The sequence below is a fragment of the Lepisma saccharinum genome, chromosome 6 (assembly GCF_977018435.1).
Source record: "Lepisma saccharinum chromosome 6, izLepSacc3.1, whole genome shotgun sequence".
Classification (NCBI taxonomy): Eukaryota; Metazoa; Arthropoda; class Insecta; order Zygentoma; family Lepismatidae; genus Lepisma; species Lepisma saccharinum.
Window position 1 is genome coordinate 54,709,662 of NC_139234.1, and position 23,873 is coordinate 54,733,534.

Sequence of the window (23,873 nt, forward strand, 5' to 3'; positions counted from 1 at the left end):
AAATATGATCCCCAGATGGATCACCTACTACAGGGGGAAAAGGGGCAATCTGTAACAGGTTATTAAAAAGAGAAAAGGAAAGGGGGAAATCCTAAAAGAATGAAGAAGCCGGAAGGAGCAGCGTGTATATGGATGCCTTGCCGAAAGACCTTGAATTGAGCAATGTCACCTTTCCACCAGGGGCGGGGGGGAGGTGGGGGTAAACAGCGTAGAAAAACCTTCTGCCAATGAGATTAGCTTTTCCCTCAACCGCGCGGCCCAAGGCGCACTTCTACTCGGGAAGCGAGTCGCGACGCCAGGTCTGTGAGCTACCGGAGGAATCATGGCTTGTGATAAGTGTCAGGTGAGTGAGCTACGGTTTAATCTTAGCACTAGTACACTAATCCTGCTCTATCTCAGCACCACGTTTTAGTTGAAAGTTTTCTTCCTAGCTTGGGCGAGCGCGGATGTAAACAAACTTGGCGGTTTAAGTTTGTAGCGCGGAACACTTTCGTTTTTTTAATACCGTGAAGAATTTGAGGTCAGTGTGTTCGATACCGTTTGTCAGTAACATGCTGTGAGAATTAAGCACGTGGAGCAACAACAATGCAAAGAAATCTTATTGTTATAAACGGAAGATAGTGTTATATTATATAATGGGATTTTTATAGACGGTGTTACCTTTCTAAAAAATCCAGTACATGTTTACAAGTGTGACAGAGAAGTTTGAGAGTTTGATTTATATTCACTTTGTGCACCGAGACTAATCAGGGCTAAGCCTATAGCTTGAAGTTATTGTCTTTCTTATTTTGCATTGTTTTTCTTCCTCTTTTGGCCAATTGCAGTTTTGAGAATGAATAATGATTTGATGAATGGAGAGAAAGATCCATGCCTAGGCACGACCTGAACCCGGAACTTTCGGTAGCGATATCGTGACTCAGTCGACTTGTAACAGACTACATAGGTGGCACGAAATGTCACTCACTAGGAGAAGTAAAATATATAGTAGCAAAATAGTGTAACAAAATATCACAATAAATAATTTATTTCCCCACGCAAAAATATTTTCCAGAAGCTTCCGAATTCTTTATTTCTTACGAATTGTTACTTGCAAAAATTAACTGTTTTTGAGAGAGCCTGTATAAATAAATACAATTGTATTTTTACATGCGAATTTCTGAAAACAATTCACCAATTACGCCTTTTTGTGCAAGATTTTAATGTGAAAATGACAAATTGAGAAAGTTTATGCTTTAAATTTGGTCATCTTATAAACGTCTTACATTAAATTCTTCAATATATTACTTTTTCTTTAGTCAAAACTAAGAAATATTCAAAACATTGTAGGGTATTTCTCGATAATAAGCAATGTAAAATTTTGTCAGTCGTCAGATGTGATGTAGGAGATTCGCAGTCGTGAAAGTAAGCAAACTTAATGACCTTGGGTTGCATTTTTGCAGACAGACGAGGCTCTGGTGCTTGGATTCACAGGTATGATAATCATCTGTGAGGTTTGTGTCGTGTCGTCCATATGTCTTTGGGTTTGAGCCTTCGTCCACCTCCTCACCAATCATCTCCATCGTCGCGATTAGCCAAAAATGGCAGGAAAATAAGATAAACTAAATCAAACAAAAACTTAATGAAGAAGCTTAAGTTTAAATATCTAAGGGGAGTATTTGTTACAAACGTCATTATCACTTATGTGGAGGAGGCATAAAATGATCCCTGTTAAGGAAGTATAGTTATATCTATTGCAAGTGATATAATTGGGTCTTTTCTGGGAGAGGGGTTAATTAACACCCTCTACTAGCGGGAATCGAACCCGAGTTCCACTGGAATATAATCTGACACCGTTAATCACCACCTTGATTGTCTTCATCCCTGTAGTTTGTTTTCGAACATAACACTGTGGCATTCTTCATCCGCCATGCTTTATTATATTATGGACAGTAATAGTTCCAGTGTGCCATTTTCGTTTACATTGATATCCATTGGATATTCATGGTGGCCAAGGACTTCTAGACTCGATAAACCCTTTGTTCAAAGAACATTTAATGTTAACTTTACTTTCATTCACGCCTCTTAGGATATGTCCATAGATGAATGCCTACACAACATATCGTTGTGTACATCGTTATTCAAAGCTCCTGATATGTGTTGGTGTTCCCTCATCTTACTTGAACAGATTAAGTCATAGCTCTTGGTGTTATCATCCGTTACTGGATACAAACAGGAAATTCGCCCTTTTGAGGGTGACGTTATTATGAGGGCGGTATTTGTAAGGGTATGAGCGTGATTTCCCCTCTAGTAACTACGTGCACCCACCCCCCTTTTCTAGTTTCAAATATTTTCCCTGGGAGACGATACAAAGTACTGTGAATCAGTTTTATATCATACTCCCTGAAAAAGCTTTATTTTCGCCATTTTCAATATGAACATTGAATCTCGAGTTGATGAGCAGAAATGCATACCATCTCGCATACGAAGATTTATCCATATTTTGTAAAGTAAGAGATTAAGAATGAACCTCAAATAGTGATGCACCGTTTGTTTGAATTGATTGTTCGGATTTCTGTTCTTAAGTCCACTTTTTCCGCAGATAGGCTAATCGGGACTGGACCTACAGTTTAAAGTGGGATCAACTGTGCCAATGTGCCTCCACCGGGTAGTGGTGCACTGTTGTGTGACGTGTTGACGTCATCCCTGAAATGACTGCAATAGTCCAAGTACGTTTTCTTTTTATCATAAATAGTGAAAAAGTGCATTAAATTTGTCAAATTCATGCCTAGATTTGTACACACACATACATATGTAGCTTCACTTAAAAAACTCGAGACCCTGCCCCCTCCATGAAGAAGCGAGTATCCCTCACAAATCGTCGTTCATGGCTCAACTAAGGGACCTACGGTTTTAACATTTTGAGTTCTTGCTTTCTTCAGTTTTCGTTTTGATCTCATCTCATCTTATCGTCATTCATCCGCATCGTCGCGGTTAGCCAAAAGTGAAAGAAAAGCGACATACAATAAACTAAATCAATCAAATTTCCCCCACTGTATTATTTCAACTATATAGTTGTTGTATTCATGATCAACAACTATAATAACTGGGGAGCACCGCAGTGGTCAAGCCTGAGACGCTGGAGATCCTGGTTTGATTCCCGGGCCGTGTGATCTGAGGTGAGAACTTTTCCGATAATGTCCCTGTATAAAGCGCTGTGTGGATCACTCAGCCTCTAATAATGGGTTCTTGAAGGGAGGAGGAGGGGGCTAAGCTACCGAAGAATAGTGCCACGTATATTTGGGTTTAGTAGCGACGGTCTTGCCACCTTAAAATACAAAATAAACCTTTATGCTTTAAAATTACGTTACGCGAAACATTTGCTCATAACAAATATGCAAAAATGAACATTTTATTTCTCGTTTTTCTGAAACCATAATCTTGTTTATTACTGCTGAAACATACTTCAAGAAAGTGACTGCGTTTCAGTTACAGTTATTGATTTAAAAAGTAACCAGTAACAATTACTGTTACTTCCGAACAGTGAGTGGCGGAGTGTTTATCACAGCGAATTACGAAGCCAGGTGTCCGAATCCGGCCTTGGCATGGGTGTTTTTCTGTGAGTGTCCTTTCATGAATCTCATCATATCTTCACTCATCTTCATCGTCGCGATTACCCAAAAGTTAAAGTGAAACAACGTAAAATAAACCAAATCAATCAAACTGGAAATACGTTTGGTGTCAGTTTGCGTCGTTTATATGCCATGTTGGCTAATGGCGATGAGCATGATTGGTGATTAGATAAAATGGATGAAGGGAGAATCACGAACACACATGGGCACACAAGGAGGCAAACCACTTTGAGGATTATACTGGCTGTGGATCCAGACGCCAGTGCCTCGTTAGAATTAGAGAATGCAGTTTCCAGGGTGTGCCACGTGCTAAGTGTGCCTTGCGAAAAGGTCAGCCCTCTCCAAAACCTTACAATTCTAGGAGGTGGCGGAGTGGTTAGCATATCGCGCTACGAAGCCAGGGGTCTCGGGTACGAATCCTGGCCTGGGCATGGATGTTTGTGAGTGCCCATTCATCAATTTAATCATATCATCCCTATCTTCGCAAATTAGCCAAAAGTGGCACAAAAAGCGAAGTAAAATAAAGCAAATCAATCAATCAATTTACGAGGAGGAGTTGTCTATAGTAGGGATGGCCAGATCCGGATCCTGGCGGATCCGGTTGGTTCCGGATCCTAAGGATCCGGATCCTAAAATTTTTCGGATCCGGATCCGTGGATCCGGAATTTTCAGATCCGGATTCGGATCCGCGGATCCGGAATTTTCAGATCCGGATCTGGATCCGGATCCAGAACTTTCGGATCCGGATCCAGAATTTTCGGATCCGGATCCAGAAATTTAGGATCCGTATCCAGAACTTTCGGATCCGGATCCAAAACTTTCGGATCCGGATCCGGTACTTTCAGATCAGGATCCGGTACTTTTGGATCCTGATCCGGAATTTTCGGATCCGGATCCGTTTTGCCATCCCACATGCGCTTCTTTGGAAAGTAAGAATGTGCTTATAACATATTGTTACCTGCTAATATACATATATATATAATATACATAAACACATATATATATAGTGTGTGTGTGCGCGTGCGCGATTTGTAATTAATTAATACACTTACAAGGGAGGTCTAAGTCTCCCCCTCCGATTTCCATGAAACTTGCAGGGCCCAAATGAAGAAATACGTGTTTTCTTGTTTCGGCAAAAAAATTGTTCTAGGGGGCAACCACCTCTCAAATGTCAAGATGAGGACAAATTGAAGTGGGGATCTGACCCCTGTGTTCCCCTCCGATTTCCATGAAACTTGCAGGACCCAAATGAAGAAATACGTGTTTTCTTGTTTCGGCAAAAAATTTGTTCTAGGGGGCAACCACCTCTCAAATGTCAAGATGAGGACAAATTGAAGTGGGGATCTGACCCCTGTGTTCCCCTCCGATTTCCATGAGACTTGCAGGGTCCAAATGAAGAAATACGTGTTTTCTTGTTTCGGCAAAAAAATTGTTCTAGGGGGCAACCTCCTCTCAAATGTCAAGATGAGGACAAATTGAAGTGGGGATCTGACCCCTGTGTTCCCCTCCGATTTCCATGAAACTTGCAGGGCCCAAATGAAGAAATACGTATTTTCTTGTTTCGGCAAGAAATTTGTTCTAGAGGGCAACCTCCTCTCAAATGTGTATAGAAGGGCCCAAAGGAAGAAATACGTGTTTTTTTTTTTTTGTTTCGGCTAAAAAACTGTTTTAGGGGGCAAAACCCGCCTCAAATGTCACGATGAGGACAAATTGACGTGAGGATCATCTGACCCCTGTGTCCCCCTCCGATTCTCATGAAATTTGATAGGTGTATAGTGAGGCCGTATGCCCCTTGTTTCTTCCTATGCCATATTTACGTGGTTTCGGGGTCAGATCCCCACTTCAATTTCTCCTCATCTTGACATTTGAGGGGGGGGGGGATGAAAACACACATAAATGTGAGACATTCCATTCCAGGATGAAACCTTTAACACATATAACAAGATAGAAATGTTAAACAAAAATTATACAATTGTTCTACAGTTACAGTTCTACAAATTAAAATAAAAAAGTTCTGGATCTGGATTTCGGATCCGCTAGGATCCGGATCTGGCCATCCTTACTATACACCTGCCACGTTTCATGGAAATCGGAAGGGAACACAGGGGTCAGATCCCCACTTCAATTTGTCCTCATCTTGACATTTGAGAGGAGGTTGTCCCCTAGAACAACTTTTTGCCGAAACAAAAAAACACGTATTTCTTCATTTGGGCCCGTTTATACACACACCTTCCAAGTTTCATGGAAATCGGAGGGGGACACAGGGGTCAGATCCCCACTTCAATTTGTCCTCATCTTGACAATTGAGTGGGTTTCGCCCTGTAAAACAGTTTTTTAGCTGAAACAGAAAAAAACACGTATTGCTTCCTTTGGGCCCCACTATACACCTGCCAAGTTTCATGGAAATCGGAGGGGGACACATAAGTCAAATGCCCACTTAAATTTGTCCTCATATTGACATTTGAGGGGGAGGGTTGCCCCATAAAACAGTTTTTAGCCGAAACAAAAAAAACACGCATTTCTTCATTTGGGCCCGTTTATACACACACCTGCCAATTATCATGGAAATCGGAGGGGGACACAGGGGTCCGATCCTCACTTCAATTTGTCCTCATCTTGACATTTGAGTGGGTTTTGGCCCCTAAAACCGTTTTTTAGGTGAAACATAAAAACACGTATTTCTTCCATTGGGCCCCACTATACACGTGCCAAGTTTTATGGAAATCGGAGGGACACAGGGGTCAGATCCTTACTTCAATTTGTCCTCATCTTGACATTTGAGGGGGTTTTGCCCCCTAAAACAGTTTTTTTAGCTGAAACAAAAAAACACGTATTTCTTCATTGGGCCCGTTTATGCACACACCTGCCAAGTATCATGGAAATCGGAGGGGGACACAGGGGTCAGATCCTCACTTCAATTTGTCCTCATCTTGACATTTGAGGGGGTTTTGCCCCCTAAAACTGATTTTTAGCTGAAACAAAAAAACACGTATTTCTTCCATTGGGCCCCACTATACACCTGCCAAGTATCATGGAAATCGGAGGGGGACACAGGGGTCAGATCCTCACTTCAATTTGTCTTCATCTTGACATTTGAGGGGGTTTTGCCCCCTAAAACCGTTTTTTAGCTGAAACAAAAAAAACACGTAATTCTTCCTTTGGGCACCACTATACTGCCACGTTTCATGGAAATCGGAGGGGGACACTTAGATAACCTCCCTTGTTAGTCTTACACTTTGTAATTATTTAACACTGCATATATTATAATGTTTTATTTTAATTTGTAGAACTGTTAGAACAATTGTATAATTTTTGTATAACATTTCTATCTTGTTATATGTGTTAAAGGTTTCATCCTGGAATGGAATGTCTCACATTTATGTGTGTTTTCATTTCCAATACATTCGAATGAATACATATTTGTTTCAATGGCATTTACAAAATCACCTCTGACATGTGTGCACGAGTGTGTTAGCCGATGCGTAGCAAAGTATTGTAGGAACAACACTTGAAAAAAATTATTGTAGAACTAACGAAAAATTTCTTTGTAATCGAAGATCATAATACCCTTAAAGGTGTGGTAATATTATAATGGGATTGAGATACGAAACTCTCGGATCCGTATCCGGATTTTCGAATCCGGATCTAGATCCGAATCTTTCGGACCCGGATCCGGATCCAAAATTTTCGGATCCGGAACTCTCGGATCCGGATCCAGATCAGAAACTTTCGGATCCGGATCCAGATCCGAAACTTTCAGACCCAGATCCGGATCCGAATCCAGATCCGGAACTTTCGGATCCGGATCCAGATCCGAAACTTTCAGACCCGGATCCGGATCCGAAACTTTCAGACCCGGATCCGGATCCGCGGATCCGGAACTCTCGGATCCGGATCCGGAATTTTCGGATCCGGATCCAGATCCGTAACTTTTGGATCCGGATCCGGATCCGAACGGATCCGGATTTTTCGGATCCGGATCCGTTTGGCCATCCCTAGTCTATAGGTCCAGAGTCGATAAAAATTAACATCGAGGAAGAGCAACAGACACAAGGAGGCCCTCGCGTGTTCGAAGAAGGCAAGTCGAAGTGGACAGAAAATGTCAAAAGTTAATAGAAAACGAGAAATGGAAAAACAAAAAGGAAAATTCGAAAACTTTTATTTACCAAAATACACTGCACGTAATACCGAGCACTTAATCTTAGACGTTGGGTTGTGTCAAATGACGTCAATGAAGCCGTTTCCAAAGCACGCCAAGCTGCAACCTTGGACGAATCGTGATGTCCCATCTGTGTTTCTGATGTTAAGTGGAATACATAAATATTACTAGCAAATTGTCCATCCCTATTTTTCACTCATTTCCCCTCTGCATCCTAAACATTTTCAAGGAATGGAATTGTCCTTCTGCTGATACAGAGTTTGTCAACTTGCTGTTTTGTTTCAATTCATGAATGTTTAATTTCATAAAACAGAGTGGAGAAACGTGACGATGGACAATTTGTATGTTAATGTTTATGCATCTCATTCTACGTACGTGATGGTATTGACAATGATTAGTTATGTACACAATTTTTTGTGAGAAGGGGCAATAAGAAATCCCCCCTAATAGTGCTGCCCCCTTATAAAGAGTGTTTCAGTTTGAAATCATCCATACGACGATGTAATTATCGTGTAATTTTCATTCCATATCATAATTAATGCAAATTACTGTGACAAAATTATGTGTGAAATATGTTACTTTACGCTGATATTTATTATCCAGGGGGTGTGTCATTTCTACTACATCTGTCAGTAGTCCCCGAACACGCCACGCTGAGGATGAGATAGAACCAATCTCTTAAATGTAGATACATATGGATTCTAAAGAGAGTGGTACAAGTCTAACAATTTTGCACTGTGTCCTCATCGGGAAACGCCTTTACGAGTTGTTGATCTGTAACAATGTCTTACATTATCTTAAATTTCCAACATATGTACTGTGCTTTTGACGATGAAATAAATTAGATATATTCAAATGAGTTCTCTCTCTTTTTCTCATTTCAATACAACTATTATACAACTGCGACTTTATTACAGAAAAGTTATTCTCCAGTAATAATAACATTATCGCCTGAAACGATTTCAGCTCAGTAGCATAACCAAGGAGGATGTGGTTTGGTTATTTAAAACCCCTCTTTAGCTCACTTTTTTTTTTTTAAAAAAAAAGAACTGTTGGATGAAGGGGAGAACTGGAAAATATAAAGCTAAGATACACATAGTATCTGAGGTTCATATCTCTCCCCTTTTCATATTCCAAGGCATGCCAGTGCTCGAGTTCAAACAACTACTTGTGCGCGCGTGTTTGAGTACCGGTCTCTGTGTATTTATTATGTTCCATCAATTTTATTCATCCTCTTCGTCGCAATTATCCAAAGGTGATAGAAAAGCGATGCAAAATAAGAAAAACACAAATCGCATTCTGTTTCAAGATAGTCAACGTCATCAGCTCCCTCAGAAATTTCTCTAAAGGCTGTGTCATGAAAATTATAAATCTTGACGTCATGTTTACCATTGAGACATATCTTTCAAGAGAGACAAGGAAGGAGAGGGAAAAATAAACAAGATATAAAAGAACAAGAGAGGGAGGTAGGAAGAAAATAAACTTGACAGAGAGAGAATAAGTAAGAGACAATGAAAGAGAACAAGTTGGAAAGACAGCAAAGGAAAGCAAGAAAGGAAATTCGATAGACAATAGAGGCGATTGGGTGCCGGTGGGTGCGAAATCATTGAAGACTGGTGGGGAGAGAAAGATCTTAATCAACATATATATATGTTATTAAATGTTTAAAAATACATTATTATTACATACATACATACATGTTACTTTTTTATCAGATATTTATAAAGTAACAAACTACTTCCCAAACTAACTGGTTAACAATGTCAACAAATTACAAAATAGTAGAAATAGTTTCATTGTGAATACATTCACAATAAAAGTAAAAGAAGAACGCAAGACAAAATGTAAGTAAGAAATCGAATTACTTTAATCGAAAGCAATTTGATTCCATACTTATATTTGTCTCGGATTCTCGTTTTACATTTATTGTGCATATGTTGGTGTAGATCTGTTAATGATCTCTTGAAACAGATAGTGTGTGTTTTCAATATTACCCTTAGTAAAGCATATTTGAAGTAAAAACTAATTGTTTATCTCTTGTTGTTATATTTGGTGGTGGGGATTTTTGAGGCCAATATGGTTGGTGGGGGAAATCTCCCCCCGCCAAAATTTCGCGCCCTGTTACCAGAACTAGGCAGGCAAGGACAGATTACTTCCCTTGGTAGACCAAGCTTAGCATAGTATGGGGACAAAAGTGGCAAAAAGTGGGGGGTGGTAACTGCCTTGCTCTTCCCATGCCCCTCGTAATCGCCGCCACTGTCGACAGATATAGTAAAGTGAGAAAGAGAGACAGAATAAATAATAGACAGGAGAAAAACAAGTTAGAAAATTGGACAGAGAAGGTAGTAAATCAAGAAGAAGTAAGCAAAGAGAAATATAAGACAAGAGAAGGCCAAAGTCTAAGAGGAATGAAGGCAGTAAAGAGTAAAGACATGAACCAGCATTTCTCGCTTATTCCAGGGTAGCCAACTGAAGCCCTTTGACCCTTTCTGTGGGCAAACATGGTCAACGTTCTGAGAATGGCTTTTGTTTTGTTGCAACCGCGTTTCTTAAACAAAGGTGCACTTTTGATATCATCTTGTTGTTTGAAAACATTCTGAACTGTTTTTAACTGGACTCGGGTAATGACTTCTAGGCAATGTTTCAGCAATGTCAACCTTATGATGAACGTGTGTGTGCCCTTAACATAATTCTGATACAACTCACCCGTATTTCTATTTTCGTGGTGTATTGCTGGCTTTCAATGGCAAAAAATTCCTCGCGTTCTTGTATTTTAACGAAGAAAAAAGAAAGAATTTCATCCATTTGAGAATTGTTTAAAAGTTAATTCATACATTCCTCCTTAGTGACAGCTTAAGTTGCAGTCTAGCCCAGGTTAAGCATGATTGTTCCTTTGAGAGTTTATCCTTCGTCGCGATTGGCCTACAGGGACAGAAAAGTGACGTAAAATAAGAATATACAAATGGTAAATTTATACACACATCAGCACACCACACTGCACACCATACAAAAGGGTGATAAACTCAAGTACATAAATATAAATTGTTATATTCTTCTATGGCTAATATAATTAGAAATTATAAGTAAAGAAGAGAAAGTGAGGTTATTAACATTTAAGTACTCGTGTAAAGCAACGAACCTTGACAAGCATAACAGGATACCATTGCAAAAAGTGTCAAGGATTCGCGACAGAGAATTCTCGGAAACCAGGCGCAGGTCATAGAGCGTGGGAGCCGACGGTAGTAACCCGGAACATCACGACTTGCTGTTTCAAGGTAACAAGTGCTTCCACAAGTTGGCGCTGCGGTCTGTGTATAGAAGGGGCTGGCTATTTCAATCTCAACTTTCTTATGCAAATTTCACTAATGTTCGTAACATAATGATAGGGATAGAGACTTACACACCAGACCTGATAGTAAATCTTAGACGTCACCCTCCTTGACGGAGTGGTTAGCGTAACGCACTACGAAGACAGAAGTCTCAGGTTGGAACTCTGCGTGAGGCATTACGTTAATCATTTAATTTGTTCATCATTCATCCTCATCATCACGATTACCATACTAACCAAAGTGACGTTAAAATCTTGGCTGTAATGTCCTGACAAGTCACCAGAAGTCCACCATATTATACGCACAGTTGTTTGATTTGATTTAATTTTTGTTATTTATGCCACTTTTATCTAATCGCGATGATGAGAATAAGTGATGATATGATTAAATTTATGAAGGGACTTTTACAAAGAACACATAGTTCTTCGGAATCGGATCCCACTTTAAACTGTAGGTCCAGTCCTGATTAGCCTATTTGTACGTAAAGTGGACTTAAAACAGCATCTCAACAATAAAAACTTACAAAGAATACCCATGAACATGCCAGTATTCGAACCCCCATCCCGTCGTAGCGTGCTGTGCTAACCACTCCGACACGCAGGTTGGTGGACAGCCAGTTGTGAAGGTTGGGGAGTGTTGTACCCCCACCCCTCCGTTTTTATCCAGCTTTACTAAACAAAAGAACGTCAAATATGTGAAAACATGGTAAAATATTGGACTGGCAACTCTTATTTGTGTTTATACTCGATTGCTGTTTACACACAATTAACCAGTTCCTAGTTAGCTTGCTGCTCGCGAAAGCAGATATGTAAACAACAACAACAACAAAAAAATAAAAACGTTTCGAAACTTGTAACAGTGTTTCCAATTCCTAAGCTAAATTGCTCGAAATTGAGTTTAAGCAAAATGTCTCCAACCAAACGCAAATCGAATGGGACAAAAGTTAGATCCGAAATAGCTAAGTTTGCAACATTGGCGCAAGAAATGCAATTCGGAAGCAGCGTCGCTTGTTTGTATCGCGTTCGGCACCTAACTGTCGCTTGGAAGGTAATTTCAAATACATCAGTGAAAGTGTTATGACCTGTCCTCACTTGTTTACCCTTAGACTCCAAATGTAGAAGACTCAATAGGATTTTGTAGTGGGCAGAGTATTGTGCTGACCACATCGTCACTATGACCGCGAGGTCGAGAATGTGAACCTTCACGGCACGGTGCTCTACCATTGTTAGATTTACTCGAATCTGGTGAATAATTGATTAAGTATTATAGTTGGTCGTAGTTACTCTTCTGTTAATTGCCTACTTGTTGCTACTTTTAAACGTGTCGATGGGGGAGGGGCTTCGGCACTCCCCCCTAAATCCGTCTATGTGTAGGGATTGCTAAGTATGATGGGGTAAAAACTAAAAAGAGTTCAATGCAGTGGTGTCGCCGAAGATTGCAGTTCGGGTGAATTCAAATGTGTACAAAATATTTTCAATTCCCCCTACCACCCCCCCTCTCTCTCTCTCTCTCTTCCGCTCTCTTGTGTGTGTATGTATTTGTGTGTGTGTGTGTGTGTGTGTACGCGCAGATCCTTCGTTATACCATGTTTCTTAATTCCTCTCTTTCCTCTCCTCCTGAACATCTTTCTCTCTTTTTCTGCTTCTTTTATTTCTATTCTTTCTCTTCTCTTCTCTGTTTCTTATTATTTCTTTCTATCGATCTTACTTCCTGTCTTTCATTCTTTCCATCTTTCTTATCACGGATATCACTTCATATCCTTCCGTCTTCACTTCACCCTCAGTTATCTTTATCTTTTCTTCCTTTCCTTATCAATCTTTCTCTATCTCCTTCTACGATTTGTGTTCTCTCTCTTCATTTTTGTGCCTCTTTCACTTCGCCCTTTTATTAATCCCTCGGTGCATGAATCTAGGCTTACAATACTAAATGAGGGGTGTAAGGGAATGATCCTCTCGGAAGACACCGGAGTGTCAACCTCTCTTCCACGTTTAACTATAGTCTGGATTGTTGCAGACTAATGTCCGTGTGCGTTTGTGATTATCCTTTCATCAATTTCATCTAATCACTATTCATCCTCATATTCGATATTAGCTGCCAAAAGTGGCAGAAAATCGACGTAAAATAACCAACGCAATCAATACTAAATCATGGTGAAAAAGTTCCCATATAAGCTATTTGGTTGGGTGAAGGCCATGGTTCTTTATTATAATATCTATATATTCCATTAATACTCCCAAATTGTGGCTAAGGGTGAAGGTGGGAGAACTTTGGAGCTACAAGAAAAAAAACATGATTTTCTTTACCTTATTGGGATTTTTTTCGGGGAAGCATAGAGCACATCATTAAGAACAATAATACATTTTGCCTCGAGGTGTCAACATAAGTCACTTTTCTAGGAAGATATACTGCTTGTGGGCTCGAGGATCCCCCTCCTCCACCTTGGAAGTTCTCAGACTTAAATTCGTGTAATTGTTGACGCTGTCGTGCAATTATGAGTTCTTGGATTCAGAGAAACAAAATAGAGACAGTGGCAATGATGTAGATAGAACGTATGCCATCGAAAAGGAACATACAGAAAGGAGAGACAGAGGACCAAAAAGGGCAGAGGAAATTTACGAACAGAGATATGAAATAGCAAGGCAAAAGAGATAAAGAATGCCTTATGAGATGAGCAGAATGAACGACAGGGAAGCAGAGGAAGAAAACAGAAGCAGGTGGTAAAGAAGATAGGAAGAACAGACAAGGAGAGACACGGAAAAGTGGGAAAGGAATGAGCAACAGAAGAAGGAAGATAGGTAAAGCGGACAAGGAGAGAAAGAGATAAATAGAAAGAAGAAACAGAACAAGAGAGGAAGAAAGATAAGGAATGGGAAGATCAAGGAAGAAAGAGAGCTAAGGAGATACAGAGAATGAAAGATAACGAGAGAAAGGGGAGAAAGACAGAGAGAGAGAGAGATGAAGGGATGGAAATAGAGGAATAAGGAGGATGGAAAGATGGAGAGAAATAGAATCAGAGAAATGGAGATTTCTTTTTCAAAACGAGAAAATCGGTTATTTCCAGTCAGAATATAAACAGACGATCCACACAAGCTTCCATCCCCCCCCCCCCCCAACACCATAAAGAGGTGATATTTTATAGTAAATAATTAACAATGGTTTCTGTACCAACCGACACATCAAGGCCGAACGACTGCTTGTTCGAAATGTTCTTCCTTGCACATGGAAAGAATAGTAATTATGATTGCATTCCTCTGTAGAAAGTCAAGGGAGGAAAGAGCGCCGTTGAAGCCACAAGGACCCTGACGCAAGCTTAAGGCTGACACGGACTATTTTGTAATACTTGGTTCCGTTTCCTTCGCACTTATTACATTATAAAACCATGCACGTTGATATTTGAAAGATTTACCATATTTTCATTATTGCGAAACGAAATTAAATCATGTGAATGGAGTTAAAAGTAGAGTTAAATACTCTTAGAATCAGCAAAGGAAATAGGTTTGGAAGTTAGGATGGAGAAAAACTGTAAACAATAAACACATACGTGCAGGCCAAAATCAAGTGGTAGGTATAATGAAAACGTAATTAAATATAATAACCTGTTTGAATGAAACAGTAATTTTGCCTGTAGTATTATATGGGTGTGAAACTTGGTCCCTTACATTGAAAGAGGAACACAAATTGAGAGTATTTGAAAATAAGATCCTTAGGAAAATATTTGGACCTAAAAGGGATGAGGAGACAGGTGAGTGGAGAAGGTTACATAATTTAGAACTACATAATTTGTCTTCATGCCGAGATATTATTAGAATAATTAAATCAAGAAGACTTAGGTGGACAGGCCATGTGGCACGAATGGGAGAGGAAAGAGGAGTTTACAGGATTCTTGTTGGGAAACCTCATGGTAAGAGACCTATAGGAAGGCCAAGACGAAGATGGAGGGACAACGTTGAGATTGACCTAAAGGAAATCGGCAGAGATGGAAAAGGTATATAGATCTTGCTCAAGATAGGGACAGATGGAAGGCCTGTGTTGCTGTAGCCATGAACCTTCGGGTTTAAGAAGGCTAGAGAGTTAGTTAGTTAGTGTTTGAATGAATTTATAAATTTAAATATTTAGGCCAAGGTGGCCGCGGTGGCTCAGTCGGTGGGCGGCCCCTGTGGCGGAGTGGTTAGCACATCGCGCTACGACGCCAGGGGTCCCGGGTTCGATTCCCGGCTCGGCCATGGATGTTTGTGATTGTCTGTCCTGAAAAGTCTTGAAATTGAAATATGAATGAAATGATATGAGTGAATGAAGTGTGATGGGGGAAGCTTCCGCATAGGGGCTTTCCTTTTTTTTAAAAAAAAAAAAGTCGGTAACGCGCCTGACTACCATGTTAAGGTCTCGGGTTCGATCCCCGGCCTGTTCAAATCCGGGAACTTTTCTAACGATGGAAGCGGCTCCGGCGCCCACCCAGCGTCGAATAACATGGGTACCTGGGGGAAACCCTGGGGGGTAAAGGCGGTCAGGGGCGTGGTGCTGATCACATCACCCCCACTCACGACCGAATTAACAAAGTGTGGGGCGTTCCCCCACACCCCTTATACGCCTTCATGGCGTGGTGCTATGCACAGGAGAGCACTTTACCTTTTTTACCTTTTTTTTAGGAATAATATTAACAAATGAAAATGGTATTAAACAGGATATTAAAAGGTAATGTGTGTTACTTTTCTATTCCCTTGTTTAACGCAAAGAATCTGCGAGTAAATTTACCCGTAATTCTGTACAGATCTGAAACCTGTTCGCTTGCACTAACCAATGGCGTACGCGGGAGCTGATGGGGCTACAGCCCCTTCCGAAATTTTGAGGATATCAGATTTTTCAAATTGAAGCAGTACTCGGGGAAAAAAATGCGATAAATGCAAACCCCTCTTAAAAGGATCCACAGATTACAATTTTTTTTAAAGAGCAACTTCCAATTACGAAATGTATTTCCTTGTGATCCCGCCCCCCCCCCAGAGCTATGTAATATCCACCTTTGAAATTCCAGCCCCCTCTGAAAAGAAAATCCTGTGTACGGTAGTAGACACTAACTTAAACAGTTTTTGAAAATAGAACCTTACGAAAGCTATTTGTGACTAAAATAGATCAAGCAACAGATGGAAGGCTACATAATACTGAGCTGTTTTATCTACGTACATCTCTGATATTATTAGAATAATTAAATCTTAACGAATGACTTCAGTCATGGACGTTTTGAAACCAACAGTAATACTGGTCTCATCACCCTTCTAGTGTCAATGACTTTCACAGGAATGCAGTGAGAAATTATTAGTCTTCCACCTTGAACTGCTTAATTAATTTTACTTGAAATCAGGACATTGCAAATGAAAGAAAAAGTGCTACAAGGCCATTCATTCTTTCAGCTAGACGTACAGTAGATCAGCATAATTTCCCATCTCTTCTCTTGTTAATGAATGAAAAGATTACAATGATAACTTGTCGGACGCCATGTTGTCCTACTATCCTCGCTAATTTGTTTTTAGTGTGTGGAAGTAGTGTAATGTGCACACACACACACACAATAAATATATATATATATATATATATATATATATAACTGTATTGCGAAACTATCATTGACATATTTTGAAATGTACCATTCTCACTGTACTGTATTCATAACATATCTAATATTGTTTTATCAGTACCCAAGCTACAACAAATTTGGACGCATCTATGACCTATTGTTTTCAACACTAAACCCTGTAATAAGTAATGTAAAATATAATTATAGTATTAACAATATATATATATATATATATATATATATATATATATATATATATATATATATATATATATATATATATATATATATATATATATATATATATATATAGTTACTGATACCCGCAGTGCTGGAAGTGAGAGGGAATGCGGCGGGGTGGGTCCTAGATGTCTCATTGTCACCATACTAAACCATAGAAGCATCCCCCCAACTAACCCCAAAGTTCGACGAAACATTACCCCTCGTTTCCAAGCTAACATTTTCCACTTGAAGCGCTGAATATACGTACTGTACTGTACACGTTACACGTTATAGTATAGAACAGAGATTTTGTAACGAATAACATGTCTAGACATAAACTGAAAGTTGGTAGGTTTTTCCTAAGAATATCTGAGTTTCTAAGAAATATATGGTTCCTTTTGCCCACAACCATACATTTAATTTCCGAAATATGATTCATTGACCTATGGAAGTTCCATTCCAAATGGCGTAATATGAATTCTGAATGTTATGTAACATGGAGGTTGACATATCTTCTGACAGATATACGAGTAACCTCTTTGTAAGCGTTTGACAGAGTAACAGTTGGAAAGCAACTTGTTCATCCTTCTGGAAAATAAGTTACTCAACCTAACGATGCTAACTTCAAACTGGTTTCCTTGCATATTAAAAAGCCAGAACAACTCGCGAATGCATTCAAGGCAAGTGTGTATGGGGAATATTGCGTGGTAACAAGCAGGCAAGTGCAGGTGTAGAATTCCAGTCTAAGATAATTGAAGACTTCGGCAATTAGGCGTGAGTGACAATTAGGCGAGATCTTACTGGCGAAAAGAGAACAATTAGTTAAAACATTTGCATACCCGGTAGTTTCGCACCTTTGTAGGCGAGATTATTTATTGTGGCTGTTTGTTTAGTGGTTTTACTGTATCGAGTAATTTGCATCCGTGAAATAGATGCAGACATCCATTACAAGTGTTATCCATGCATGAATCTGGACGGGAAAACCACCTGGGATGTTGTCTCAATATCGTTCATCTTGTCCCTTCGATGTGTTGATAGCGCATTCACAGTGGATGTTTTCCTACAGACTGGATAGGGGCAGTGTCGCTTCGAGCCTGTGATTCAGTGGGGTGCCAAGTGGGGGTTGATGGGGTCATAATCCCCCTTTTTGCCAATTAGCCTATTCGAAAGGCAGGAAAAAAATGCAAATGAAGACTACCAAAAAAAGTATACATAACCCCCCCCCCCCCCCTGCCTTTCGAAAACCCTGGGCACGCCACTGCTGTGATTTATCCATGTATCCAACTTTTATAGTTTTTCACAAAGGTCTCATTTCCGTTGCCCCACATTTCTCGATTCCACGAGGCCCAGGTTCATAGGCGCAGCTTGATGAGGGCAAGGGGGGCACTTGCTTCCCAAAAGTTTCAGGTTTATGAAAATTTGCAAGTTAATGGTACTTTTGTTAGCCTCTTGGAACCTGAGGGGCAAAGTATGTAACGAGTAATTTTTATAATTTTACAAATGTAACAGTTATTTATGAGAATAGTCCTAGATCCTGGATGATATTTTTATGGGCCTGAAAACTTAAAACTCCAAGTTCGATTCTGCCCCCCCCCCCCTCCCCAAATTAGGTCCCAAGTTACGCATATGCCCAGGTTGGATTCCCAATATACGAAACCATTTTGTTTCTCCCTTTCAAAGTTTTAAGTCCATTTCATGTCTAGCTACGTGATCGGAACTTGACCTACAGTCTAAAGAGGTATCTGAACCGCAGTGCAATGTGCATCCACCGGAGTTGGAGATCAAAGCCGGTACTTCTCTATTACACGACGACAGAAGTTTTTTCTTGCAGATAATAAGGTATTATTTGTTACAAGGGAATTTGCTTAATTAACAAACGAAGTTCTCGAGGAACTTGAACCACCGGGGAGTACCCCCTTCCAGTATCATTACTGCACGAACTTCTTTCAGCACGTCCCATGTGGTCTAGTGGCTAGGATACCTGGCTTTCACCCAGGAGGCCCGGGTTCGATTCCCGGCATGGGAAGCTTTTTTTTTTATTATACCGTGTATAAATAGTCTCACAGATAATTAGCAATGTGCTAAAAATGGAGGATTTATTTTTGTGTAAAGCATTTCTTCCTAAGGCGACAATGTTTAACAACATTTTGGGGTATCCTGTAGTTCCAACTTCCAGGGTGTAGAAGTGGGAGGGCGTGACAATATCACTCACTTGGTCATCACCAATGACCAAACAGCGGGGTGTAAGGGGAGGCCCTTTCTAAGGACATCCAAATGTCAACCCTTCTTCCACGTAATACACTCTGGACTGCATTTTTGCAGACTAACGACGCAAGGACGTATTTAGGGAGGTCCAGGGGGTCCGGACACCCCCCCCCCCAGAAAGATTTATCAAGTACTAAAATTAAATAATGAAAAATGTATTTCTTTAGCCGTTGTTATATAATTTCCTCTGAACTTATTGTAAGACAAGGATTATATTGGGATCATACGGCTTTGAAGGACGTATTTAGGGGGTCCGGAACCCCCCCCCCCATACACACACACCTGAAAGACTTTACAAAAATTAAATAATGAAAATATACTCGTTTTGCATTTGTTGTATAATTTCTTCTGAACTTATTGGAAGACAAGGATTACATTGGGATCATACGTAATTACGGGGGTCTAGGGGTCCGGACTCCCCGAAAGACTTACCAAGTACTAAATTAAGTAATGAAAATTTTAGCATTTGTTGCATAATCGATGGTTATTAATTGCCTCTGAACTTTTTAGAAGACAAGGATTAGATTGAGATCATACGGCTTTGAATGACATTACAAAGAAGATTTATAAGTATGTATACTTCTACTCACAATAATATGCATAAAATTTTAATCAGAAACTTGCTTTTCTCCAACTACATGCAACATCATTTTTGTTATTCGATAAATATTAAATTATTCATCTATTTGACATTAATTTCATTGCCAGGGCACTTGTGCTGTTATATCTCTATTCTTATGTAGTATTTTTGCCTAATCGTTTAATAATAATATCATATAAATTTATGTATTGTAATTAGTATTAATTTGATTTAATATAATTATCTTAATTTAATTATTATTATTATTATTATTCCTGAGACACTTGGTTCGGATCCCCCCGAAACATATTTCTAGATTCGTGCCTGTAACGAGGCTCTGGCGTCATGTGTCGTCCTTATATGTTTGTAAAATAAATAAATCCGAACCACTCCAAACAGCAACATTCATCTCGGTTAAACTTTCTGTTTCACACGCGACGTAAATTAACATAAAATGCAATTCAGCCAAAACAACAAAACACACGACTTTCACGGACAACGGAAACACGTGCAGAAGTATCACGAAACGAAACTATGTTTTGGATAGTATATTTAATAATAGCTAAGAGGAGAGTTTACGTCACATTCTGCACGCACTGTCTGTGCAATTTATCCACGTGGGCTGGGAGACCTATTTGTCAGACGTCATAGGATACGTCTTCGTCACACCCACTTGAATTCGTTACCTACATGGAAAAAGTTCCAGCAAATGAGTTGTTTTCTCAGGTGAGTGGCCTGTAAATTTGACACGTGCCAACATGTAAATGTTATTTTTTTTCAGGAAAAAATGGGATAATTGTTGAAGTAAAAATAGGCCACGATTCGCACCTTAATATCGTTCAAGGGCTTTCTTCAAGTTAGCAAATGAACTAAATACGCACACACACACACACACACTCACACATTAAAACACAATACACTACACACGTGTGTCAAGACATACAGTGGTATGCACAAGCATTACCAAGCAAATTGTCCATGACCATGTTTATTCTATTTGTTTTTACAAAATGAGAGGTTCAAAAATTGAAACAAAATACCAAACAAGCTGCTGGCAACCCTTGCACCAACATACGTAAAAATCCATTCCTCAAAAAACACATAGGATGCAAGAGAAAAATCAACGAAAATAGTCGTGGACAATTTGCAGAGTAATTATTGTGCATCCCACTGTACAATATCACTCATAATTTGGGAAAAAAAGGTCGTTCTCTTTTTAATCTGTTCTAAAGATATACCCAAACTACAGCGCCTTACCCAAACTTATGGTTGGTTAGGAGACTTTTTGTGTGTAATTTTTGTCGATTGTCGTCTCTCACGAAGTTAGAGACGCATTTAAGAGGAAAAGTTATTTTGGTGCATATCCTAAACAAACTACTTCCGCGCAAAATAAAAAAAAAAGGTAAAGTGTTCCCCTGTGCTTAGCACCACGCCATGAAGGCGTATAGGGGGTGTGGGGCGCAAAATAAGGAAAGAGAAATATGTTAACTTGTCATCTAATTCCTAACATTCTTACAGATAACTAACATAGGCGTGCGCACGAGGGGCAAAGGGGGGGGGGGGCAAGGGGGTCAAGCAAGGTATTTTTCCATGGGACACATTACCCCGATAATAATGTTGCCCCCTCAAAAAATTCCACTTCAATTTGAAACTATCACATTAATGTAAATTACTGTGTCTGAAATCCAATTATACGTGTGAAATATACACTTTTTAGGTTGCCATTCGATTTCTAAGTGGTAGGTGTGGCCATCCTTGCCCCCTCCCCTCCATTCCAGGCGTCCAGGTTCCTACATTATTATACTTTAACCTAGACATTTAGTGTAGAGGAATCTTATCGGCGTTATTAAACGATATTACACTCTTAAAGAAAATTAAGTATGTTGAAGCCATTTAAAGTTCAAAGCAACTACGGGGGAAGGGGTGAGTGGCGCAACCTCAGGGGGCAATGGGCATTGCTCCTCCCCAACCTTGGATGGGATCAATTATAGGGGGACAAGGGGGGCAAGCATTGAGGTAAAAGAAAACAAGACAAGTGGAATCTATAAGAGTAGCACGACAAAAGGATACTCAAGATGAATTTAGTTTTCACGTACTCGTATTTCTTGCATTATTTCTTCCAGACTGCCAAGAGTACCTGCAATGGGGCATATACATTTGATATACATTTCGTATTTTTTTTTTTTTTTGCTCGCTTCGTTCGCAATATCAGCTTTTCTTACAGTCTTGTTTTTAGTTGGTGTTTTAGTCCACTTTATGCACAGAAAGGCCAAACGGGACAGCTTAAAGAGGGATCCGAACCACTATGTGCCTCCACCGGGTATCGAACCCGAGACCCCTTGATTACAAGGCAACGACGCTACCACTACACCATCGGGGAGGACTCTTACGGTCTTGTCAAATTCAGAGCTGTAGGTAGGGGGCGGTGGAAGTTGGCCCTGGACGCCAAACGATCTAAATGAAAAAAATTGTAAAGGAGAATGCTGGCGCCCCATATTTGTTGTGCCATATTAAGTCAATATTGTTTCTAGTTTGCAAAAATTTGGATCCGAAAATTTTCGAGACACACACACCCATCAATGCAATGTAACAAAAAACAGTGAGATAAAATTAGGTTTTTCTTTCCCGACTGAACTTTTATCAGGGCTTCCCCCCCCCCTAATCAGAGGGTCTTCGCACGCCTATGATAACTAATATTGTCACCGTAGTGAACTTGCTTTCACTATAACTAAAAAAGGAAAAAAGGCAAAAAAATCAACCAGCAAACACAGTGATAGAAGATGTCTGTTTAATATGTTGCTCCTGCTACTACTTCCACTGGCGTACGCAGAAGGGGGCTGATGGAACTACAGCCCCCTCCAAAAATTTGAGAAAATCAGTATTTTCAAATAAAAGCAGTGAAGAACTCGGGGAAAACAGAGTGGTAAATGCACCCTCTCCAAATTACCATTTTTTAGAATGTAAAGTTCTAAAAATACGAAATAACTTATTATGTATGTAAATCTTCTAGAAAAGAATTATACCTTTAAAATTCCGGCCCCTCCAGAAACAAAATCCTGCGTACACCAGTGACTACTAATAATAATAATAATAACCAACAACGCTACGCATTAGTGTTGTTGTATAAGTAAAAAAAAGGGGTCTGCTGATTCAGTAACACAGTGTAATTTTAATTAAATTATTTTCAGAATTTCCAAACTTTATTAAAACTTTTGTACCTTGATTCGTATTGCATGGGAAGAAATATATGCCTTAAACACAAACAAGAAATACTAATCGAAAGGTATATTTTGTAAATATGCTGTATATAGAAGCAGACTACCGAATTACTAAATGCATAACACCCAAATATTTGACTGATATGTCCGCCAAATCACGTGAAAAGACTATTTTATCACACAGTGTCTTCTTTACCGAGAACACATATGAAACAGACTAGAACTCATCGTGGTATAAACACTTTTTTTGTTTATACCTCTAAAGATTCAAAGACCTTTTATGATGATCACCAAAAGTGCGTTGTTAATTCCTCAATTAGATCCACGTGTAGTTTTTTCCGTGCGTGAAGGTTTCCGTCTTTCTACGCGCGTCATGATTAACCTTGAATCATTTTAAACGCCAAAATATCCACGTGTGCTCTCTGCTAAATTGTGCGAAGAACCTTTCGGCTTACAACACGAAATTAACTGATCAAAATTTGGTGTGGGTTACCAAGGCCAACGTTTTTTTTTTTTTTTTTTTTGTCACAGGAGGTTACGGGTCTTTACTCACCTTGAACAGAAGGCATCAAAATAATAATTATTTGCAAAAGAACATAGTATCAGAATTTGCCCAATCTTCTGGGTAGAGGAATCGTGATGTTGACATAGGTAGACTGGACATGTATTTAGAACCAAAACAGTAGATTAGATACAGGAAAACAAGATATTAGGATGTGCCATAATATAGAGTACTGTCACGTTCCATTCAGCGTGACTAGGATGTTGAGTGACAATTTCCCCGAGGTTCTTCTCTCTCAAGCAGCTGGGGAGCACTGTTGCCAACTTAGCTCTTTTGGAACCAGATCTCGCTCTTTCGTGCACTCGTTTGGCTGTGAACTGTGGCCCCCGCCACCCGCCCCACTATGATGTTATCACTAGCC

At 39.7% G+C, this 23,873-nt stretch overlaps 1 protein-coding gene and 1 non-coding gene across 2 annotated transcripts in view; both read left to right on the forward strand.

Annotated features, from left to right (window-relative positions):
• The first annotated feature begins 249 nt into the window (after positions 1-249).
• LOC145988769 (uncharacterized) overlaps positions 250-23,873 on the forward strand; it is a 28,387-nt gene continuing 4,763 nt past the window's right edge. Inside the window, exon 1 of the mRNA XM_083123946.1 lies at positions 250-343. Within this exon, the coding sequence (XP_082980072.1) occupies positions 323-343 (21 nt within the window). The 5' untranslated portion in view covers positions 250-322. The remainder of the gene's footprint in view (positions 344-23,873) is intronic.
• Positions 18,842-18,913, forward strand: TRNAE-UUC (transfer RNA glutamic acid (anticodon UUC)). Its single transcript has one exon. It is a non-coding gene; the product is annotated as a tRNA-Glu (tRNA).